This window comes from Spermophilus citellus, assembly GCF_964194105.1.
Source record: "Spermophilus citellus genome assembly, chromosome: 1".
Lineage (NCBI taxonomy): Eukaryota > Metazoa > Chordata > Mammalia > Rodentia > Sciuridae > Spermophilus > Spermophilus citellus.
The window spans coordinates 268,798,126-268,816,242 of NC_138182.1; the positions used below are offsets into that span (position 1 = coordinate 268,798,126).

The 18,117-nt window shown below is 33.1% G+C and overlaps 1 protein-coding gene across 2 annotated transcripts in view; it reads left to right on the forward strand.

Moving 5' to 3' along the window:
- NIPBL (NIPBL cohesin loading factor) overlaps positions 1-18,117 on the forward strand; it is a 185,762-nt gene that overhangs the window by 104,740 nt on the left and 62,905 nt on the right. For both annotated transcript variants that reach the window (XM_081307128.1, XM_081307129.1), the window contains exons 10-11: positions 3,322-4,947; positions 15,801-15,983. In XM_081307128.1, coding sequence (XP_081163254.1) covers positions 3,322-4,947; positions 15,801-15,983 — 1,809 coding nt within the window. The remainder of the gene's footprint in view (positions 1-3,321; positions 4,948-15,800; positions 15,984-18,117) is intronic.

The window sequence follows — 18,117 nt, forward strand, 5'->3', positions numbered from 1 at the left end:
AGCTTTACTAATATTTTTGTAATGTTATAATACTCTTGCACTATAACCCTTAGAAGAAGTAAATTACAGATCAAGCATCCCTAATCCAGAAATCCAAAATGCTCTGAAATCCAAAACTTTTTAAGTTTCAGATTTCAGAGGATTTTAAATTTCAGATTTTCAGATAAGGGATCTTTAACTGGGAAAGTATATACAAATATTCAAAAATCTAAAATACTGAAATTGGAAACACTTTAGTTCCAAGTATTTTGGGTAAGGATTCTCAACCTGTATTTCCTACTATCAGTTGGAATAAAGAGACTGAGATTTTGGACAAGAATAGGATGATTCACTCAGCCTATACTTTGTATTAGGTGTGGGATGTTTTCATTTTTCTTAACTGGCTATTGTGTATATGATTATTGTGCTTTCAGTTATCACATGTAATGTCTTTAAGTGATAGTTTATTTCTTATGAGCATAATTGTTTAGAATTTCTATATGAGTGGATCTTATTTTTAAATATCAGAATCTGGATGGCAATTGTTGTAGTATCCTTTTGTTTACATTTTCTTTAGGCGTATATAAATTCTGATAGCTAATCTTAAGTTTCCTGATGCTGAAGAGGGCTTAAAGGTAATCAGTGTCCCAAATACTAAAATCATTCTTCACAGAGATGGCTTTCCATTATTAGATGACGGTTATGATATAATGAAGACATTACAAAAGTGAATAGACAAGTGACTTATGTAGACTGTGAAATAAATTCATAGTGAGTAAATTCATAGGAATAAATTCAACTGAATCAGACCAAGTAAATCAGAAATGAGTGCTTTTAACATATCCAAGAATCCCTACAATAAAATGGTGAAATTTCCCTGATTTTACAGAAAAGGTGAAATACTTTTCAATAGGTGAAATATTAGAACTTTGTATTTAGGGATATCTTACATATAGTAGGGGAAAAGTTTAAGGTTTTTCTCAATCTTAATGCATTACTTACATACAAATGCTTTTGTATATTTTCATTCAAATAATCATAGGATCTATAGTTTAAGATAGATTGAACCTGATAATTTCTTTGAAATTGACTTACTTGCCCAATTTCCATCTTAATGGCAAGAGGTAAATTGTAATGAAGTTAATGATAATTCTGAAATGTTTTGATCATTTAAAAATCAACCTGAGCATCTTGGAAGACTGAGACAGGAGGATCTCTAGCCTTAGCAAGTTAGTAAGGCCCTAAGCAACTTAATGAGACCCTGTCTCAAATTAAAAATTAAAAAGGACTAGGGAACCCTTGGTTCAATCCCTGGTGCCCCCCCAAAATTAGCCTTCTGAGCTATTAAATATTTTTCTAAAAAAAAATTCACTTGGATTAATAAAAGAATATGCCACACATTTCTTTGCAAAAATTTTCAGATGCCTGAAACCAATAACATTGTAGTTGTTAAATATGCTTAGGTTGCCATTTTGATGACTTTCTAAAGCATACTGCATAAAAATAAAGTCTTGGGCTATACTATATGAATTTCTGGGTTCTTGTCATAAAGGTTTAAGGTAAAGAGTATATGGTGATAGAGCATTCTATTTATAAGCTAGTAATTATTTGGTGTGCCCTAAAGTATTTTCTATGACATTTAAAAAACATTCTATAAACATAAATTTAGTATTCTGAGTATTTTTCCTAAGTATTGATGCAGAAAGCTTTATATAAATTCTTACCATGTTATAATTTTAGAAAATAATCTAATGATAGCATACTTTATTATTGTTATTATTATTATTAATTGTTTTGGAAATGAAGTATGTTTGATGGTATTTTGACTTCTAGATGACTGAAGGAGTAGATTGGTTTAGTTTTATAAGAAATAACTAACAAATATCCAAAGTGAATTGTTTTTCCCTTTTTAGTAGTGCTGGGGATGAGATCATCAAACTCAGGTCCTCCCGCTTTCTAAGCAAGCATCCTACCCACTGAAACACATCTTCACCCACAAAGTAAATTACATTTGATTAGATTTTAAATTGGGTTGAACTGCTGCTTCTCACTTTGAGAACAAAACAGTAGAATTTTGGTGTATTAAAGAATCATGTATCATTAAGTTTTGGGTTTTTTTTTTTTCCCCCTGAACTTTGTTTCCTAACAATAAAGGGCTGCTTTTCACTCTTCAGTTTAACTTCTAACTTGGTGATACTGTTTCCTTAAATGATGTATCACCTTAGTCAATGTCATAAAAGAATCTGGACATTCCTTTTTTATTGACTTTTAAAAACAGTCAAGCAGTTCAGCAAGTAAAGTAGGCAAATACTTTAATATATTAAAATGTAACTATGCTTAAGGACTAACTAAATACTCAATTTATAGCAAGTGACATAGCAATCTGGAGTCAGAAGTACAATCCTGCACAGAAATATATAACTTAAAAAAATACTATAACACTTTATTGCAGTGTGGATTTGTGATTATGTGTGTGTTTGTCCTTACATTTTAGAATACTCCAATTCTTTCTTTCTGAGGTCAGTATATAAACCCACAAAAATTTTTGTTGAAAAGTCAGAAGTATTTTTGTCACTGGACAAAAATAAAAAAAATTAAGACAGAGTTTATCTTAAAAGTTCTTACATACTTAAGTTGATACCTATGGTTTATGTTGTTTCCTTATTCTAAATTTAGCTTCTATGTAATACTGTGTGTTAATTTTTGAACTCCACCTACTTTATTAACAACTTGAAGACTTTGAATTCTGAATCAGAAGTTAATGACAGATTATTGATTTTTAAACTTTTTTCTTACTTTCTTCATTAACCTTTTTTCATTGGCATGGTTTATGTTTTCTTGTTTCATTCTTTTCCATACTTACATATATAGTGTATTTCCTGTTTGGTATATGGATAGATATGTGGTTCTTAATCATTTGTGGTTAACAGTTTAAATTGCCTTAAGTGAGAATGTATGCTTTGTAACTGGTTATCTTTTTTCTTATATAAAGAATCTGGTTTATACTTAACATACATGAACATAAGTGTGCATTTGTTTTTGATATATTATAAATTCTGTTCTTTTAAATCTTTGTACTTACATACTTAAAAAGTATGCTTTTTTAAATGAGAGTCATTAATATTTGTTGAAGTCCAGCAAGCATGAAGATTCCCTTAAACCTTTATTTATTTAAAAAGTATTATGTCATTCATGCTTACTATTTTATATATACATATTTACTTTTGCATTCTCTATATTTTTTTGAAAATATGACTTAAAAAGATAGTCAAAATCCATAGGTTTTTAATAGGATAAGAATATGTCTATTACTGATACTGAATATTTATCTTTAAATTTCAGATAAGCCTTTGAAAAAAAGAAAACAAGATTCTTACCCACAGGAGGCTGGGGGTGCTACAGGAGGTAATAGACCAGCTTCTCAGGAGACGGGTTCTACGGGAAATGGGTCAAGGCCAGCATTAATGGTTAGCATTGATCTTCATCAGGCAGGAAGAGTGGACTCTCAGGCTTCTATAACTCAGGATTCAGACTCCATAAAAAAGCCTGAAGAAATAAAACAATGTAATGATGCACCCGTTTCTGTTCTTCAGGAAGATATTATTGGAAATCTTAAATCTACACCAGAAAACCATCCTGAAACACCTAAAAAAAAGTCTGATCCTGAGTTTCCTAAAAGTGAAATAAAACAAAACGAAAGTAGGTTATCAGAATCTAAACCAAATGAAAACCGATTGGTGGAGACAAAATCAAGTGAAAGTAAGTTAGAAACTAAAATTGAGACCCAAACAGAAGAACTTAAACAGAATGAGAGCAGAACTATCGAACCTAAACAAAATGAGAGCACCATAGTTGAACCTAAACAGAGTGAAAATAGACTCTCTGACACAAAACCAAATGACAACAAACAAAACAATGGCAGGTCAGAAACAACAAAATCAAGACCTGAAACCCCAAAGCAAAAGGGTGAAAGTCGACCCGAAACTCCAAAACAAAAGAGTGATGGGCGTCCTGAAACCCCAAAACAGAAGGGTGATGGACGGCCTGAAACTCCAAAGCAGAAAGGTGAGGGCCGGCCTGAAACTCCAAAGCAAAAAAATGAAGGCCGGCCTGAAACACCAAAACACAGGCATGAAAATAGGAGGGATTCTGGAAAGCCATCAGCAGAGAAAAAACCTGAAGTGTCAAAACATAAACAGGATATTAAATCTGATTCACCTCGGGTAAAATCAGAAAGAGCTGAAGCCTTAAAGCAGAGACCTGATGGGCGATCAATTTCTGAGTCGCTAAGACGTGACCATGATAGTAAACAAAAATCAGATGACAGGGGTGAGTCAGAACGACATCGAGGGGATCAGTCTAGGATACGAAGACCAGAAACATTGAGATCCTCTAGTAGAAATGAACATGGCATTAAAACTGATGGTTCAAAAACTGATAAACTAGAAAGAAAACACAGGCATGAATCAGGGGACTCAAGGGAAAGACCATCTTCTGGGGAACAAAAATCAAGACCTGACAGTCCTCGTGTTAAACAAGGAGATTCTAATAAATCAAGACCTGATAAACCTGGTTTTAAATCACCAAATAGTAAAGATGACAAAAGGACAGAAGGTAACAGAAGTAAAGTAGATGGTAATAAAGCACACCCTGACAATAAGGCAGAATTTCCAAGTTATTTGTTGGGGGGCAGGTCTGGTGCATTGAAAAATTTTGTCATTCCAAAAATCAAGAGGGATAAAGATGGCAATATTACTCAGGAGACAAAGAAAATGGACTTGAAAGGAGAGCAAAAAGACAAAGTAGAAAAAATGGGATTAGTTGAAGATCTTAATAAAGGAGCTAAGCCTGTGGTGGTTCTGCAAAAACTGTCTTTGGATGATGTTCAGAAACTAATTAAAGATAGAGAGGATAAATCAAGAAGTTCCCTTAAGTCTATGAAGAATAAGCCTACAAAGTCAAATAAAGGTAAGAATACTTCTGATGTCATTTGTATTCTAATCAGCTTTATGTTTGAAAGTTACTAAGTTTCAAACAATGAAAATCTATATAAATTAAAGCACTACTACATGAAAATAGAACCTTTATATAAAACAATAGTAGACTGTTTCAGGAATACAGATAAAAAGTTCTCAATGAACTTTTTCTTCTCTCACCCCTACATGAACTACTCTAATAGTAATTAATTTTATCTCTATTTAGTTATAGAGATAAGTTCTTTCAATGTTTAGTTTCAGATGTTTCTGAAAGTTACTTCTTAATCCAGTGACTGATGTATTGGAATAAATGTTTAACTCTCCCAAAAGTTCCTTTGACTGTAGAGATACTCCATTTTGCAATGAGGGAGTGAGTTGAATTTTAATATCTAGTATCTCACAGTAAAGCTATGTGGTATATAACAACTAATATAAATTATTTTAAGGAAATTGTCTTACAATATTTTTTATGGAATTCTCTCTGATTTAATTATCATGAATAGTTTGAAGTTGCATAATTTAGAAAATTGTATATAAGGTTATTTTCGAAATAGTTTTAGCTGGGTGTAATGATGCATGCTTGTAATCCCAGCTACCTGGGAGGCTAAAGCAGGAGGAACACAAGTTTGAGGCCAGCCTGGGCAACTTAAGGAGACCCTGTCACAAATTAGAATTTTTTAAATTCTGGGGCTGTAGTTCGGTCATTACCCAGTACTGCTGCAGCAGCAACAGAAGGATAGTTTTCCCTATTTTACGCAAAGGTAATAGAAAATGATATTTGCCTCATAAATTTGGTTAAATTGTTAAATTCGTTGAGGTAGAGTTAGTGTTATTTTTGCATGATTTTTGGATGAAATTCTCTGGTTGCTTGAATACAATTATTTTGGGTATGGGGACAGAATTGTAAGTGCTGAGAATATAATAGCAATTTGTACAGTAAATATAATTTTATGTTCCTTTCTGTACTCACATTTAAAATACAAGGACTTATCTTATGATACTATAGCCCATGGAGTCTAATACTTTAAGCAAATTGAAACATAGTTTTAACTGAAAGTTAATATTAACTTTTCATTGTATGAAAGAGTTACACTAAGGACTTGTACTTTATGAACTTAGGAAATCTAGATTTACACTGTCCAGCATGGTAGTCATAGCGTCTTTGGCTGTTAAATTCAAATTAATTTAAATTAAGTTGAAAGACTCACTTCTTCAGTAGTCACATGTGGCTATTGATGACTGTATTGTTCAGCACAAATAGAGAAGATTGGCATCATCATAGAAAACAGAATTGTCTATCACCTATAATATTTTAGCAGATACATAAGTATAATGATTATTATTTTTGTAGCATACTATTGTAGCTTGTCTACCAAAAACATTGTATTATAAAGAACTCTTTATTCAAAGAAGTGACTTATAGCTAATCTTTTTATTTTTTACTTGGTCTTTATTAAACATGAACTTTTTCCGTGTTAATTCACTTTGTTTTTCTTTTAAAAATGAAAAAAATGACCTCATGTTATTTAACTTGAATGTGTCTTTTCAAAATTACTTGTTAATATAAAAGATATTATAGGATGTGGAAGCTAGCACCATAATTATATGAAGGTTTTATTTACATTTTTCAGTGAAAGTTTAGGGATATATTATATTTATAAAGAGCATAGTTATAAATTTTAGAAGAGTCAGTTGAAAAATGGAAAGTGGTACCCTCTTGTTTCCTTGATCTGGACCATTTTTCTCTCCCTGCCCTCTGTCAGCTTATACTAGCCTTGCTTTCTAAGCTCTGTTCTAACAAAGAGTCATTTATAAATGCTTTAAAAAAATAAGGAAATTAATATATCTCCTAATTAGTAAAGACTATTATTTCTCATGGTTTGTTCACTTGTAATTCTATTACCTATGAAAATGTGTTTTTAGTACTGACGTGTTTCTCTTAAGTGTATTTTTAATGGAAATGTGTATACCTAATATCTCATGTTAGTATTTAGACTACGTGTCTGCCTATTAGAGTGGTATGCATCTGTGTACATGTGCATTTTGTGTGTATATACACAGATATTAATTTATGTGCAATTATAATATAGAGATCTCTTCATAAAAAACATTATGTAAGTTGTTAGGTTTACTTCATGAAGCCAGCTGAGATGACTTTGGCTTTATGTCTTAGGAACTGTATTTTTTTTTTTTTAAGTAATGTTATAATTTGTTGTATTTAGATCTCTGCTTAAAAAAAAAAAAGAGCTCTGCTACTGTGTTAGCAATCATGAGTTAAATGATTGTGGGGATTTTTTTTTTAGTACTTATATATGAAGCATAGTTATGGATTGATGACCCTTTGTAATAAATCCCATTACTTGGGATTTTCTTTGCTAATGAATTTGTTTTGTTTTGTTTTGTTTTTTAGTCTGCTTATTACTAGGATACTTTTATGGTTGATTCCTTGGGCCAAAATTCTGAGTAGGTTCCCTTTCTTTAAAGAGCCATAAAATTCCATCTTTAAGTATTTTACTTGATGTGCATATATTAAATATTCATTCTTCAGTGTAATATAAAATCCTTGAATATACTTTAAGATGATAAATTTTGAATGTGTGGTAGGGGTATAGATTTATGACGTCTAATTTATTTATTCTGTCTTTTGTAGCATATTAGATGTAAAGTAATTTAACATTTTATTTCATTCTGTGGTGATATGGTTCTATCCCTAGTATGTAATCTAAAACCTCATAGAAAAGAGCATATTAAATGTCTATTGAATGAGCCGAGATGATGGTGCTGCCATGTTTGAAAAAGCTTTTGTGTGAAGATTAAAATTGTTCACTCATCTCTTGTGTTCCCACCTATACACACTAGTGTAAGAGCTATTTAACCTTGAAGTTCCTGATCTTTAAACTTTGTAATAACTTTTTCATCCTGTCAACTACCTCATTTTTGTTAAGATCCAAAGGAAACCCACTCATTCATGTCTATTTATTTCCATTTATGAATTTTGATCTGCAGCTTTTCCATGATGGGCTCCATATCAGTCCCATTCTCTTTTTACATCATCTTGTTTATTCCCTTTGGTGGTGAGGGAGAAAAATAATCTTTTAAGAAACCTTTTAAATTTTTAAAACACCTTTTGTTCTATTTCAGTCAGTATATTAAATGCCAAAAAATACTTCATTGTTAAAGTTTTATCAGATTATTACTCTAAAGTTTATGAGATCTTTGAAGACCAGTGTGATTATCATCTATAGATGTTGTTAACAGCTTAACATCAGTATTTACAAACCTTAATAACTTGACTGTTTTTTTTAGATACTTCATAGTGTCTCAAAATATCTTTATATCCAATGAAACCATTTTCTCTTGTTCCCTCCCCCCTTCCTTCCAACTACTAGTAGTAGTAGTCTCCATTTCTTGTAGTAAATGCCTTTAAGAAATATGCTGTAATCTTTATTGGGAAAAATTTGATATCACAAAGTTGTTTTTACTAAGCCTGATATAAAATCGAAGTTTTATATAGCTGAATGTGATAACTATATTATTTTGTTATTTTGTAGTTCTTATTCAATATTTGTAATTGTAGTATGAAATTAACCATATATATATTTTTAGCAGGATAATTAGTATTACTAAGTACTCACCTTTACATAGTGGAGGTATATTAATTGCTAACATTATTATACATATAATAAACACATAAGAGTATAATTTATTCAGATTTAAATTGCTTTTAAAATATTTTAAGTTTGTTAATTTTGAAATATTTATAATACTTTTCTCCTAATGGGAATACTTCTCTAATTTAATATAGAATAACTAAGAACTGACTTCAGGATATCAGAAAGAATTTTCATCTGGAAAAATTTCTTGTAAGACCACATATTCATTCTAGACTTACATTAAGTATTCAGCAAATATTTCTAAACATCTTCAGCATCCCTAACACTGCTAGATACTGCAAACACAATACAGTTATGACTACATCAAGTATATGACTTCATGAAAGATATAGGTAACTATATAGTTCTTAAGTTGTTATATGGTAACAATGTAGAAGCTGTTAAGGAGGAGGTTCCTAGGGATCACACATTTTGAGAACAAGAGTGTGGGGGGGAAACATGGCAAGTTTAGGAAACAAAAACATTTGAATGATGTTTAGAGTACAATGGAGAAATATGATGACAAGATTGGTTAATATTAAATATCAATGTTTTAATAAAGCTATCAGAAAATATGAACTGATATGGTTAGAAGATGTTTTTTCAGAAAGCACTATAATTCTGTACACATCCAACCTAATGTAATAGTAGTCCGTCCATTGAATAGCTAATGACATTTTATTTTTTATTTTACTTTTTTTAGTTGTCAAAGGACCTTTATTTTATTTATTAATATGTGGTGCTGAGTATTGAACCCACTGCCTCACACATGCTAGGCAAGTGCTCTACCACTGAGCCACAACTCCAGCCCGACATTTTATTTTTTAACTTATTTTGATCAACCCAGCACCTCACACATTAGGAAAGCATTCTACCTTTGCCTAATAATACATTTTAATACTTGATCAGATTGATTAAAATAATTAGGATAAACATCACTTGTGAATTTCTTTATCCTTGACTCCATTTCTTCTGAATTCTACACAACTTTAACATGTTCTGTACATAGTTGATAGTATATTGATGTATATCTCGTTTCCCAAAATGAGATATAGGAAGTACATAATGCTAATACGTATAACTCTCTAAAATAGTTAATAAATTCATAATATCTACTTAACAGTTCTCCACACCTTTCACGTAGACATTAAATAGCTCCTAGAAATGACCGCTCTGGTGCAGTATAAGCAAACCTACGAAGTTGGAGGCAAAGCCTGGATCATTTAAAATAGTCTCAAGTAGGCTTGTGTATTACAGTTAACTTCTATAGAATGTACAACATAGTGGAAAACTGGATCTTTTCAATAATGATCCTAAGTCAAGAGTTATTTTTTTTTAAAGGATGGGTATAGTGCTTTCTAAGATTTGCATAAAAATTTTATAATTCTAAGTAACCCAGGGTTTTATTTTAATGAACATTCATATCAACATTTACATCACAATTATAGTTGTAGATAAATAAGCTCTCTGATAGAAGGTAACCAAATTCTATCAAGTTATGATGAGTAAAATCAAATCAGACTAATTTTGAACACGTTAATCAAATTATCTTTCATTGAACCTTTAGCTTAACAACATTGACTAAAGCCCACACTTTGAGTTAGATTGACCTAGAAAAATCTTTTAAATATGAATTAATTCCTATGTGAGAGAAGTAAATAATGAAGTTTAAAGGACTTTCAAAAAAAATTTTTAATGATGTTTGGAAAGAAAGAAAATGTATGTTGTGTTCTAATATACACACATAAACACATTAACAATACCACAAAATTGATTCCACAACTTGTTTCAGTGACACCTTGAAAATTACTTGCTAAAATTTAAAAACTGGCGAATTAATAGATTATTGTGATTCTTTGTATTAGTTCCGGGAATATTTCCCAATACCACCAGAAAGAGAAAATAGCTATAGATTTGACCCTGAACACCTCTGTCAGCTACAGAAGAATGCTTGTTTCTTTAGCTTCTATTTTTTTTAATTAAAAAATTTATTTTTGTAATCCTAAGCAAGCATTATTAGGTTTCCAGCCAGTAACTGGGATCTCTGCTTTTTTTGGTCAAAAGTAAGACAACTTTAAACCATATTATCTCATCATGCTGTACTTGCAGTTATCCTGAACCATCATATAAAATGTAAATCCCTCTTAATTGTTTTCTGACTCTTCTTCATGATATAATACCTGATCCCGTGCTACCTTAAATTAAGGTATGACCACCTCAATTCTGAAGAGATCCTTTTTCTTATTACTTGGATGATTATTAATATTACCATAGAAATGATTTCACTTAATTTTCACTCAACATGTGAACCTTAGTACCAAAATGTGCTATCTTCTTTCTCCTAGTTTTCTATTGTTTTTACCAAATAATTTTTCAGATACATATGTCAGAGTTCTTCCTTGGAGGCCAACATTTTGTGACTTCAGAATTTTTATTCACTGATCCATGTCTCTGCATTCACTGAGGATTTCACTTCCTGGTGCACAATCCTCCTCTCTAACCCTAGTTTAGGAATATTGGGGTCCCTGTGGAAAGACCATCCCTGGTCTCATAGTTTAACCCCACATTTTTTTTTAGCTTCTCTTCAGGTTGCTGTCTTTTGTTTGTTTCTCAAATTTTACTATTTTTCAGGACTGGGTCAATAGTAGTTCATAGTCTTTGGATGTACACTCTCTTGGTATTTTCAAAAAAGTAGTTGTTTTACATTTAGGTACTATTTGTTACCCCCCCCCAAAAAAAAAAAAAAAGTTTTCAAACAATATTCATTTAGGACCACAAGAAGAGCACATTGACTATCTGTACTATTAATTTTTTCTTTTTGTTGCCCTTGTTTACCTCTAGTTGGAGTTACAGATTGGTTTGATGATATTCCTGTGTTATATGAGGCAGTTACTGGAAGGAATGTCACTGAAACATATGCCAGCCCAACTTGTGTGTGTGTGTGTGTATGTGATTATAAAATTTGGAGATTTATGTGAGGTTTGACTAGTTTCAAACTGTTCAAACTGACTCATAGTTTAGTCCCCAAAGGTTTGTTAATTAGAGTAATTTGTTTTAATCTCATGGTTGTTTTCTATTTAAAAAAACAAAACACACTGTTATTTATCAAATCAGTGAATCTTTGGGAATTTAAGTCTCTCAAAGACTTGTATTTTAAATAGTCTGGCAAATTTGCCACTATGAGTGATTTACATTAGAAATCCAAGATTGCTAAAATGTCACACATCTAAGAGTACATGTGTGTTTGGTCTTACTACTGTCAGAATGTAATGTTGTATTTATTTATGTAATGGAATATATTTATAAAAGTTGATAATGTGCTATTTCACAAAACTGACAAAATGGCATTATCCATCAAGCGAATAACATAAAAATTTGTAATAATTGATATAACTGCTTTAAAGAATAAAGTAGCTGGGACAAAAGAAATGAAGTGAAAAGGTAATCATAAAGCACTAGCATTCTGAGTTTCTAGAAAGTTATTTTATTTCTTACCCTTTGCAATCAAGAGATCTGAGTCCACTTGTAAAGTACTTCATAAAAAGAAAGGATGCAGCCAGGAACAGTGGTGCATGCCTGTGATCCCAGTGGCTAGGGAGACTGAGACAGGAGAATTGCAAGTTCAAAGGCAGCCTCAGCAAAAGTGAGATGCTAAGCACCTCAGTGAGACCCTGTCTCTAAATTTAAAAAACAAAACAAAACAAAAAAAGACTGGGGATGTAGTTGAGTGCCCCTGAGTTCAATCCCTGGTACCAAAAAAAAAAAAAAAAAGAGAGAGAGAGAGAAAGGGTGCGATTAGTTCAGGAAATGTATACGTTTCTGGAATAAACAGTTTGATTCAAAATGAAGCAGGGTTCACTTTTAGAGGACAGTACATTGAGAGACATTAACCATTACAAGATTTTCAGGTTTTTTCCAAAGTCAAGTCATCTTTTGGAGTAGGGGGAAAGTTTGATTACTGAATTATGTTCCTGTAACTTTCAAAGTTGCACAGGGTTTAAGAGAGAATATTGTGTTCTTAAATATCATCGTATTCTTGTTAATTTAGAGAAGGAGGATAAACTACTGATACTTGCATTATTAGATAGAAGACTCAGGTTGCCTTTCTTGTTTTTTGATTGCTGTAAAGAACTTTTGTGGGGCTGGGGATGTGGCTCAAGCAGTAGCGCGCTCGCCTGGCATGCGTGCGGCCCGGGTTCGATCCTCAGCACCACATACCAACAAAAAGATGTTGTGTCCACCGAGAACTAAAAAAAATAAATAAATATTAAAAATTAAAAAAAAAAAAAACTTTTGTAAGAAGAGAGAAAGAAGAAATCAAATGCTGAGGGCCATTACCAAGTAGGAAATTTCCTTGCCAGCGCACCCCATGTTAATTGTGGTAATGCTGGCATATCTTTGCTGATGGTGTCACCAGTGACGCAATTTTTCCAAAGGAGCCGCAGTCTTGGCTGGGCACAGAATCACGAGCCACCACACAGCTTTGTAGATTCAAACAGCAATTCTTTATTTTCGAACTCACACCGGCCTCCACACACGTTCTCTCGCAATCCCAGTTCTCCTGCCACCCAAATCACCTACTCCACGAGGCTTATTTCCCAAAAATGCTCTCTGAATCTCACCAGAGTTCAACAGGAGCTTAGGCAGCAGGAACGCCCTAATTCCAGCAGCAATAATCCTCAACATCGAACTTCCCTAAAATCCAAGGTCTTAAACTGGGAACGCCTTAAACTTGTCTTAAACCGGGAACGCCCTAAACCCAAGGATTGGGATACTTCCTCAAACTGCAGGATACACCCTAATCCTGGATCCACCCTCGTCCTTGGGCAGGGTCACCTAACATGCAATGTCAACAGCGAAATTAACATGGGGTACGCTGGCAAGGAAATTTCCTACTTGGTAATGGCCCTCAGCATCTCCCCCCTTCTGATTAATTAAACAACAAGCAATGTGGCTTAAGGACCGTGCCTGGTAGGTTGTCCAATTCAACATATGGTTCTTACCCGTCATGGGAAAACTGACCTTTAGGCGTCAGCCTCCTGTCTTAGGTTGAATCCACTGCAATCAGATCAACCCGTCACTGACTACCGGTCCAGCATTCAGCCAAGCTTGTGGAAAGGCCTATGCACCAGTGGGGGGGTGAGGTTTCTTGCCTCACCTCTGTTGGCCCCCAAATATCCTTGGTGCCAGTGGGGGGGTGAGGTTCTTGCCTCACCTCTGTTGGCCCCCAAATTTTAGACCATCACTAGTAGAAGGGAGGAGGATACAGAAATGCCACGACACCAAGCCAATTGACGGCTCCTTTGGAAAAAAAAAAAAGTGCTGGGGTTGTGGCTCAGTGGTAGATTGCTCGCCTAGCATGCATGGGTCACTGAGTTCGATCCTCAGCAATCAAAGTCTTGCGTATCTGCAGGATGTTATTAATTCTAGCATATTAGTATCAAGTCAGTATACTTTTGTGATCTGAATTTAATCTCTGAAAAGCAACCAGTTGGGTAAATCTTTTAAATAAATTCTTTGCTGGTGGCTTGAGAGTAGCTCAGTGGTGAAATGTGTGTTAGTATGCAAGAAGAGACCCTGGGTTCAATCCCTAGCACCAAAATAAATAAATAAATAAATAAATAAATAAATAAATGGGAATGGACTAAAGGCTACATGTGGCAATTCAGGAACTATACAAGAAGTACATGTGTAAGTGAATGCAAGAAATTATGAATTGATTCTTTCATCAAAAACATACTTAGCCCTGCACAGTGGTACATGCCTGTAATCCCAGCAGTTGGGGAGGCTGTGGCAGGCAGATTGCAAGTTTGAGGCCAGCCTCAGCAGTTTAGCAAATATAGCAAATATAGCAATTTAGCAACTTAGACCCTGTCTCAAAACAAAGGAACTGGTGATGTAGCTTAGTGGTAAATTGCCCCTGGGTTCATTCCAATTACACATACACACTAAATTAGACGTGTTTAGAGCATTGAAGACTCTTAAGTTAGATGCAGAGTGTGTTTGGTTTGGGGCTGAAAAATAGTGACAATGCAAAGCTCCAGTTAATTTCTTTTACCTATACCATTATTCTAAAAAAAGGCTCTTCTTGATAAAATTTTGTTAAGCCAATTCAAAGAAATATTGCATGAGTTGAAAATGACACAAGATAAGTTAAACTCAAATTTTTTGACAAGATTCTCAGCAGTGAAGTCTTTAGAATAGTAGCAGTCACCAGTATTGCATCTTTGTTGGGTAAAATTGCATGTCCTTAGAAGAACAGAAGACTGAAAGTTGCTGAAACTCCATTATATTCAGTAAAACCTTCAAAAGAATAAAGAGGGTTTAGTCTTCCATTGAGATTAATATGTTGCATTCCTTTTCTTGAATTATATGTTTATTCTTGAGACTTTTGAAATATATCTTAATTGATAAGTATTTTTCTTTCTTTTTTATTATTTATGTGAACATTATTTGAGTGTTAAGGATAGTTTTAATGTCGATTATAAGTTGCTTATATTTTCTGCTGTAAACCACTAAGACATTCTTTGCTTCAAATTCATAAAATTTATGAGGTAAGACATTATTTTTATACTTCCCTTCAAAAGGTTTACATAAATAAGTGAAGTAAGTTAAATTTGTCTTTTTCAGTAGTCATTAAGGATGAATTATTCCAAATAAATAGCTTTTGCTATTTCTGTTTTATTTTGAAACTGTCAGGAAGATGATAATAAATTATTTCTAAACAGAAATATGTGTATGCTTATATATATATATGTTACAGCATTCAGTAGTATGTTAATGCTTCTTATTGTAATATGTTAAAATATTTTTATTTTGTCTTTACTCTTTTATAAGGAAATATGAAGTTAATTTTCTAACAGACTTGAATTTGCTAAGTTGTATACATTTAACTCCAGTGGATCTCTAGTTTCAAAAAGCTTTTTTAATCAGTGTGAATAAATGAAACCATTTTATCAAAAATTGATGATGTAACTACCATTCATTATTATAGTAATATGCCTCATACACACATAAATTGTATTATCAGTTTAGGGCTAAGAGTATTATAATTGTAAATGCAAAACCATTTTATTAAAATGAAAAGGTGATTTATAAAACAAATACTAATATTTTGTTTTTATTATATTAATTTGGTTAAAATATTTCTTTTATATTCAGATTTAAATTTTTTCTTACCTTTCATTAATAGGTAGTATAGATCAATCAGTGTTAAAAGAATTACCCCCTGAACTCCTGGCAGAAATTGAATCCACCATGCCACTTTGTGAACGTGTGAAAATGAACAAACGCAAGCGTAGCACAGTAAATGAAAAGCCAAAATATGCTGAAATCAGTTCAGATGAAGATAATGATAGTGATGAAGCTTTTGAATGTAAGTATCACATAACTTTTTCAAAAAAAGAATTTAAAAGGTAGATTTATGTGTTTGTCTCATAATTCAGGGGGTCAACAAGAGCACAGTAACCTTAATTCTTAATAATCTAGAATCTAGTAGAGCAAGTTATTTTCTTTATATTTTAAAAGTATATGAAAGATGAGATCAGTTGGCACCAAGAAAAATATTTTAAATGAGCTATAATTAGTGTTAAGCACTAGGTATGTATCTGTATGTGTTCATTTATTAAGCTCCTACTATATGCTAGGCACCGAGAACAAAAATACAAATAAGATGTGACCCCTGTCTCAAAGAGTCTTCTGTCTATTGGGGGAAATAATTGAGTAAATGATTGTGGTACAGTGGTAATAGTTAAATCTAGGATGATATGGGAACACATTGGATTGGCATCAAAATCAGAGTGGGGGTTCAGAGAATGCTTACTGGAAGAGGTGACACTTGAGTTGAGTCTTAAAGGACACGTAGGAGATAGCCAATTGAAGAAATATTTAAAACCATACTATCACTAAATTATGAATGGATTAGCCACATTGTGGATTATCTGTGTGGTTTGGACCTGGCTTCTCCTTTTTGCCCAGCTGTGTCCTGGAATTCCTCCCTTGTTTCACTGTTTTCCAGAGCTGGCTTCTTCACTACACAGCTACCTCTCTACAACACTGTGATCACCTGTCTTTGCACTAGACTTGCTATACCTCGCCTGTCTTCCTACTGGCCCACTGAAAAAGTTCTTCTCTTTTATCCCTATCTTCCTTCTTCTGGAGCAAGAGAATTGAGCCTAGCCAAGAGGGGTCAGCAACCTTGTTTGACTTAAACGGCATTCAGTGGAAACAGACTATGGGAGATCTTCACTTGTGTGCCAACTGACTTAGTCATAATGACCAAAAGAAGTGGGAAGATCACCAGTGTGTTCTACCTTTTCCACCTAGTATCCATAGATTGAGGTGTGACAAGCAAGGGCAGGAAGGACAGATGCATGCTGCCATTTTTAAGTGTATATTGCTGATGGAAGCTCTTCACCTCCAAAGTTTTTAACCAATGTTCATTTATTCTGACTTTTTTAAAATTGTGAGTTCTTGAGCTATGAGCAGTAGACTATGACTGAACAAATCTGAACAGTTTTAAGAGTGAAATAAAATATACAGCAAACATAATCTGACATATTTAATTTATGTATGATTGTTATAATTTTGTATTACCTTGAGATGTATTTACACACAGTATATTAAAATGGCTAAGGTTAATTTTTTTATTACAATCAACATTTGGTCATATGGGGACATGATTAGCTCGGGCAAGTAAACAGAGAAAGGATATTTGGTGGCCCAGAATCTCCCTCCCTTTCATACACATGACTCCACTCCCTTCCCTAATATGTTACCACTTCTAGAACATCCAGGAAGTCCCTTAATCACAGATTTATTTTCAATTTTACTTCAATTCCAGTTAATTGATAGTGGCTGCCTGTATTATTAAATTGATGAGAATTCTGAAGCTACCTCACAGATAAGTGGAAAGGATAGCAGAATTAGAAATGTCCGCCAAGTGTAAAATGTAGAGCCACACAGGTCTCATGTTTGTCATAAGTGCAACCCCTATTCTTTTCCTTACTTTCCATTATGAGAGATGCTATTTTATGGGAACAAATAGATTCATCTTAAAGCCATGGATCTCATTCTTCAAATATTTTGAAAGCTATTATTGCTTATTCAGAGGACCTGAGCGTCAACCCTAGGTAAAAGGAAAGTTTCTCTAGGATTTTAAGGATAAGTGGCCACTAGGGCTATTGATTACAGTTATGAAAGAAATCCAATTGGAACTTGGAGTCACCAACCAAACTGTCATTATACTGCAGAAGAAGTAATAGTGAAAATATAGCATATTACAAAATGTAACATTATTGGGCTGGGGCTGTAGCTCAGTGGTAGAGCACTTGCCTAGCATGCGTGTGACACTGGGTTCAATCTCAACATCACATAAAAATAAATAAAATAAAAGCATTCTGTCCATCTATAACTACAAAAAATATATATATTAAAAATGTAATAAAAGAATTATGAGAACTTAAGTTTCAAGCATTATGCTGCTTTTAAAAGAGACTTTTTAAAAAATA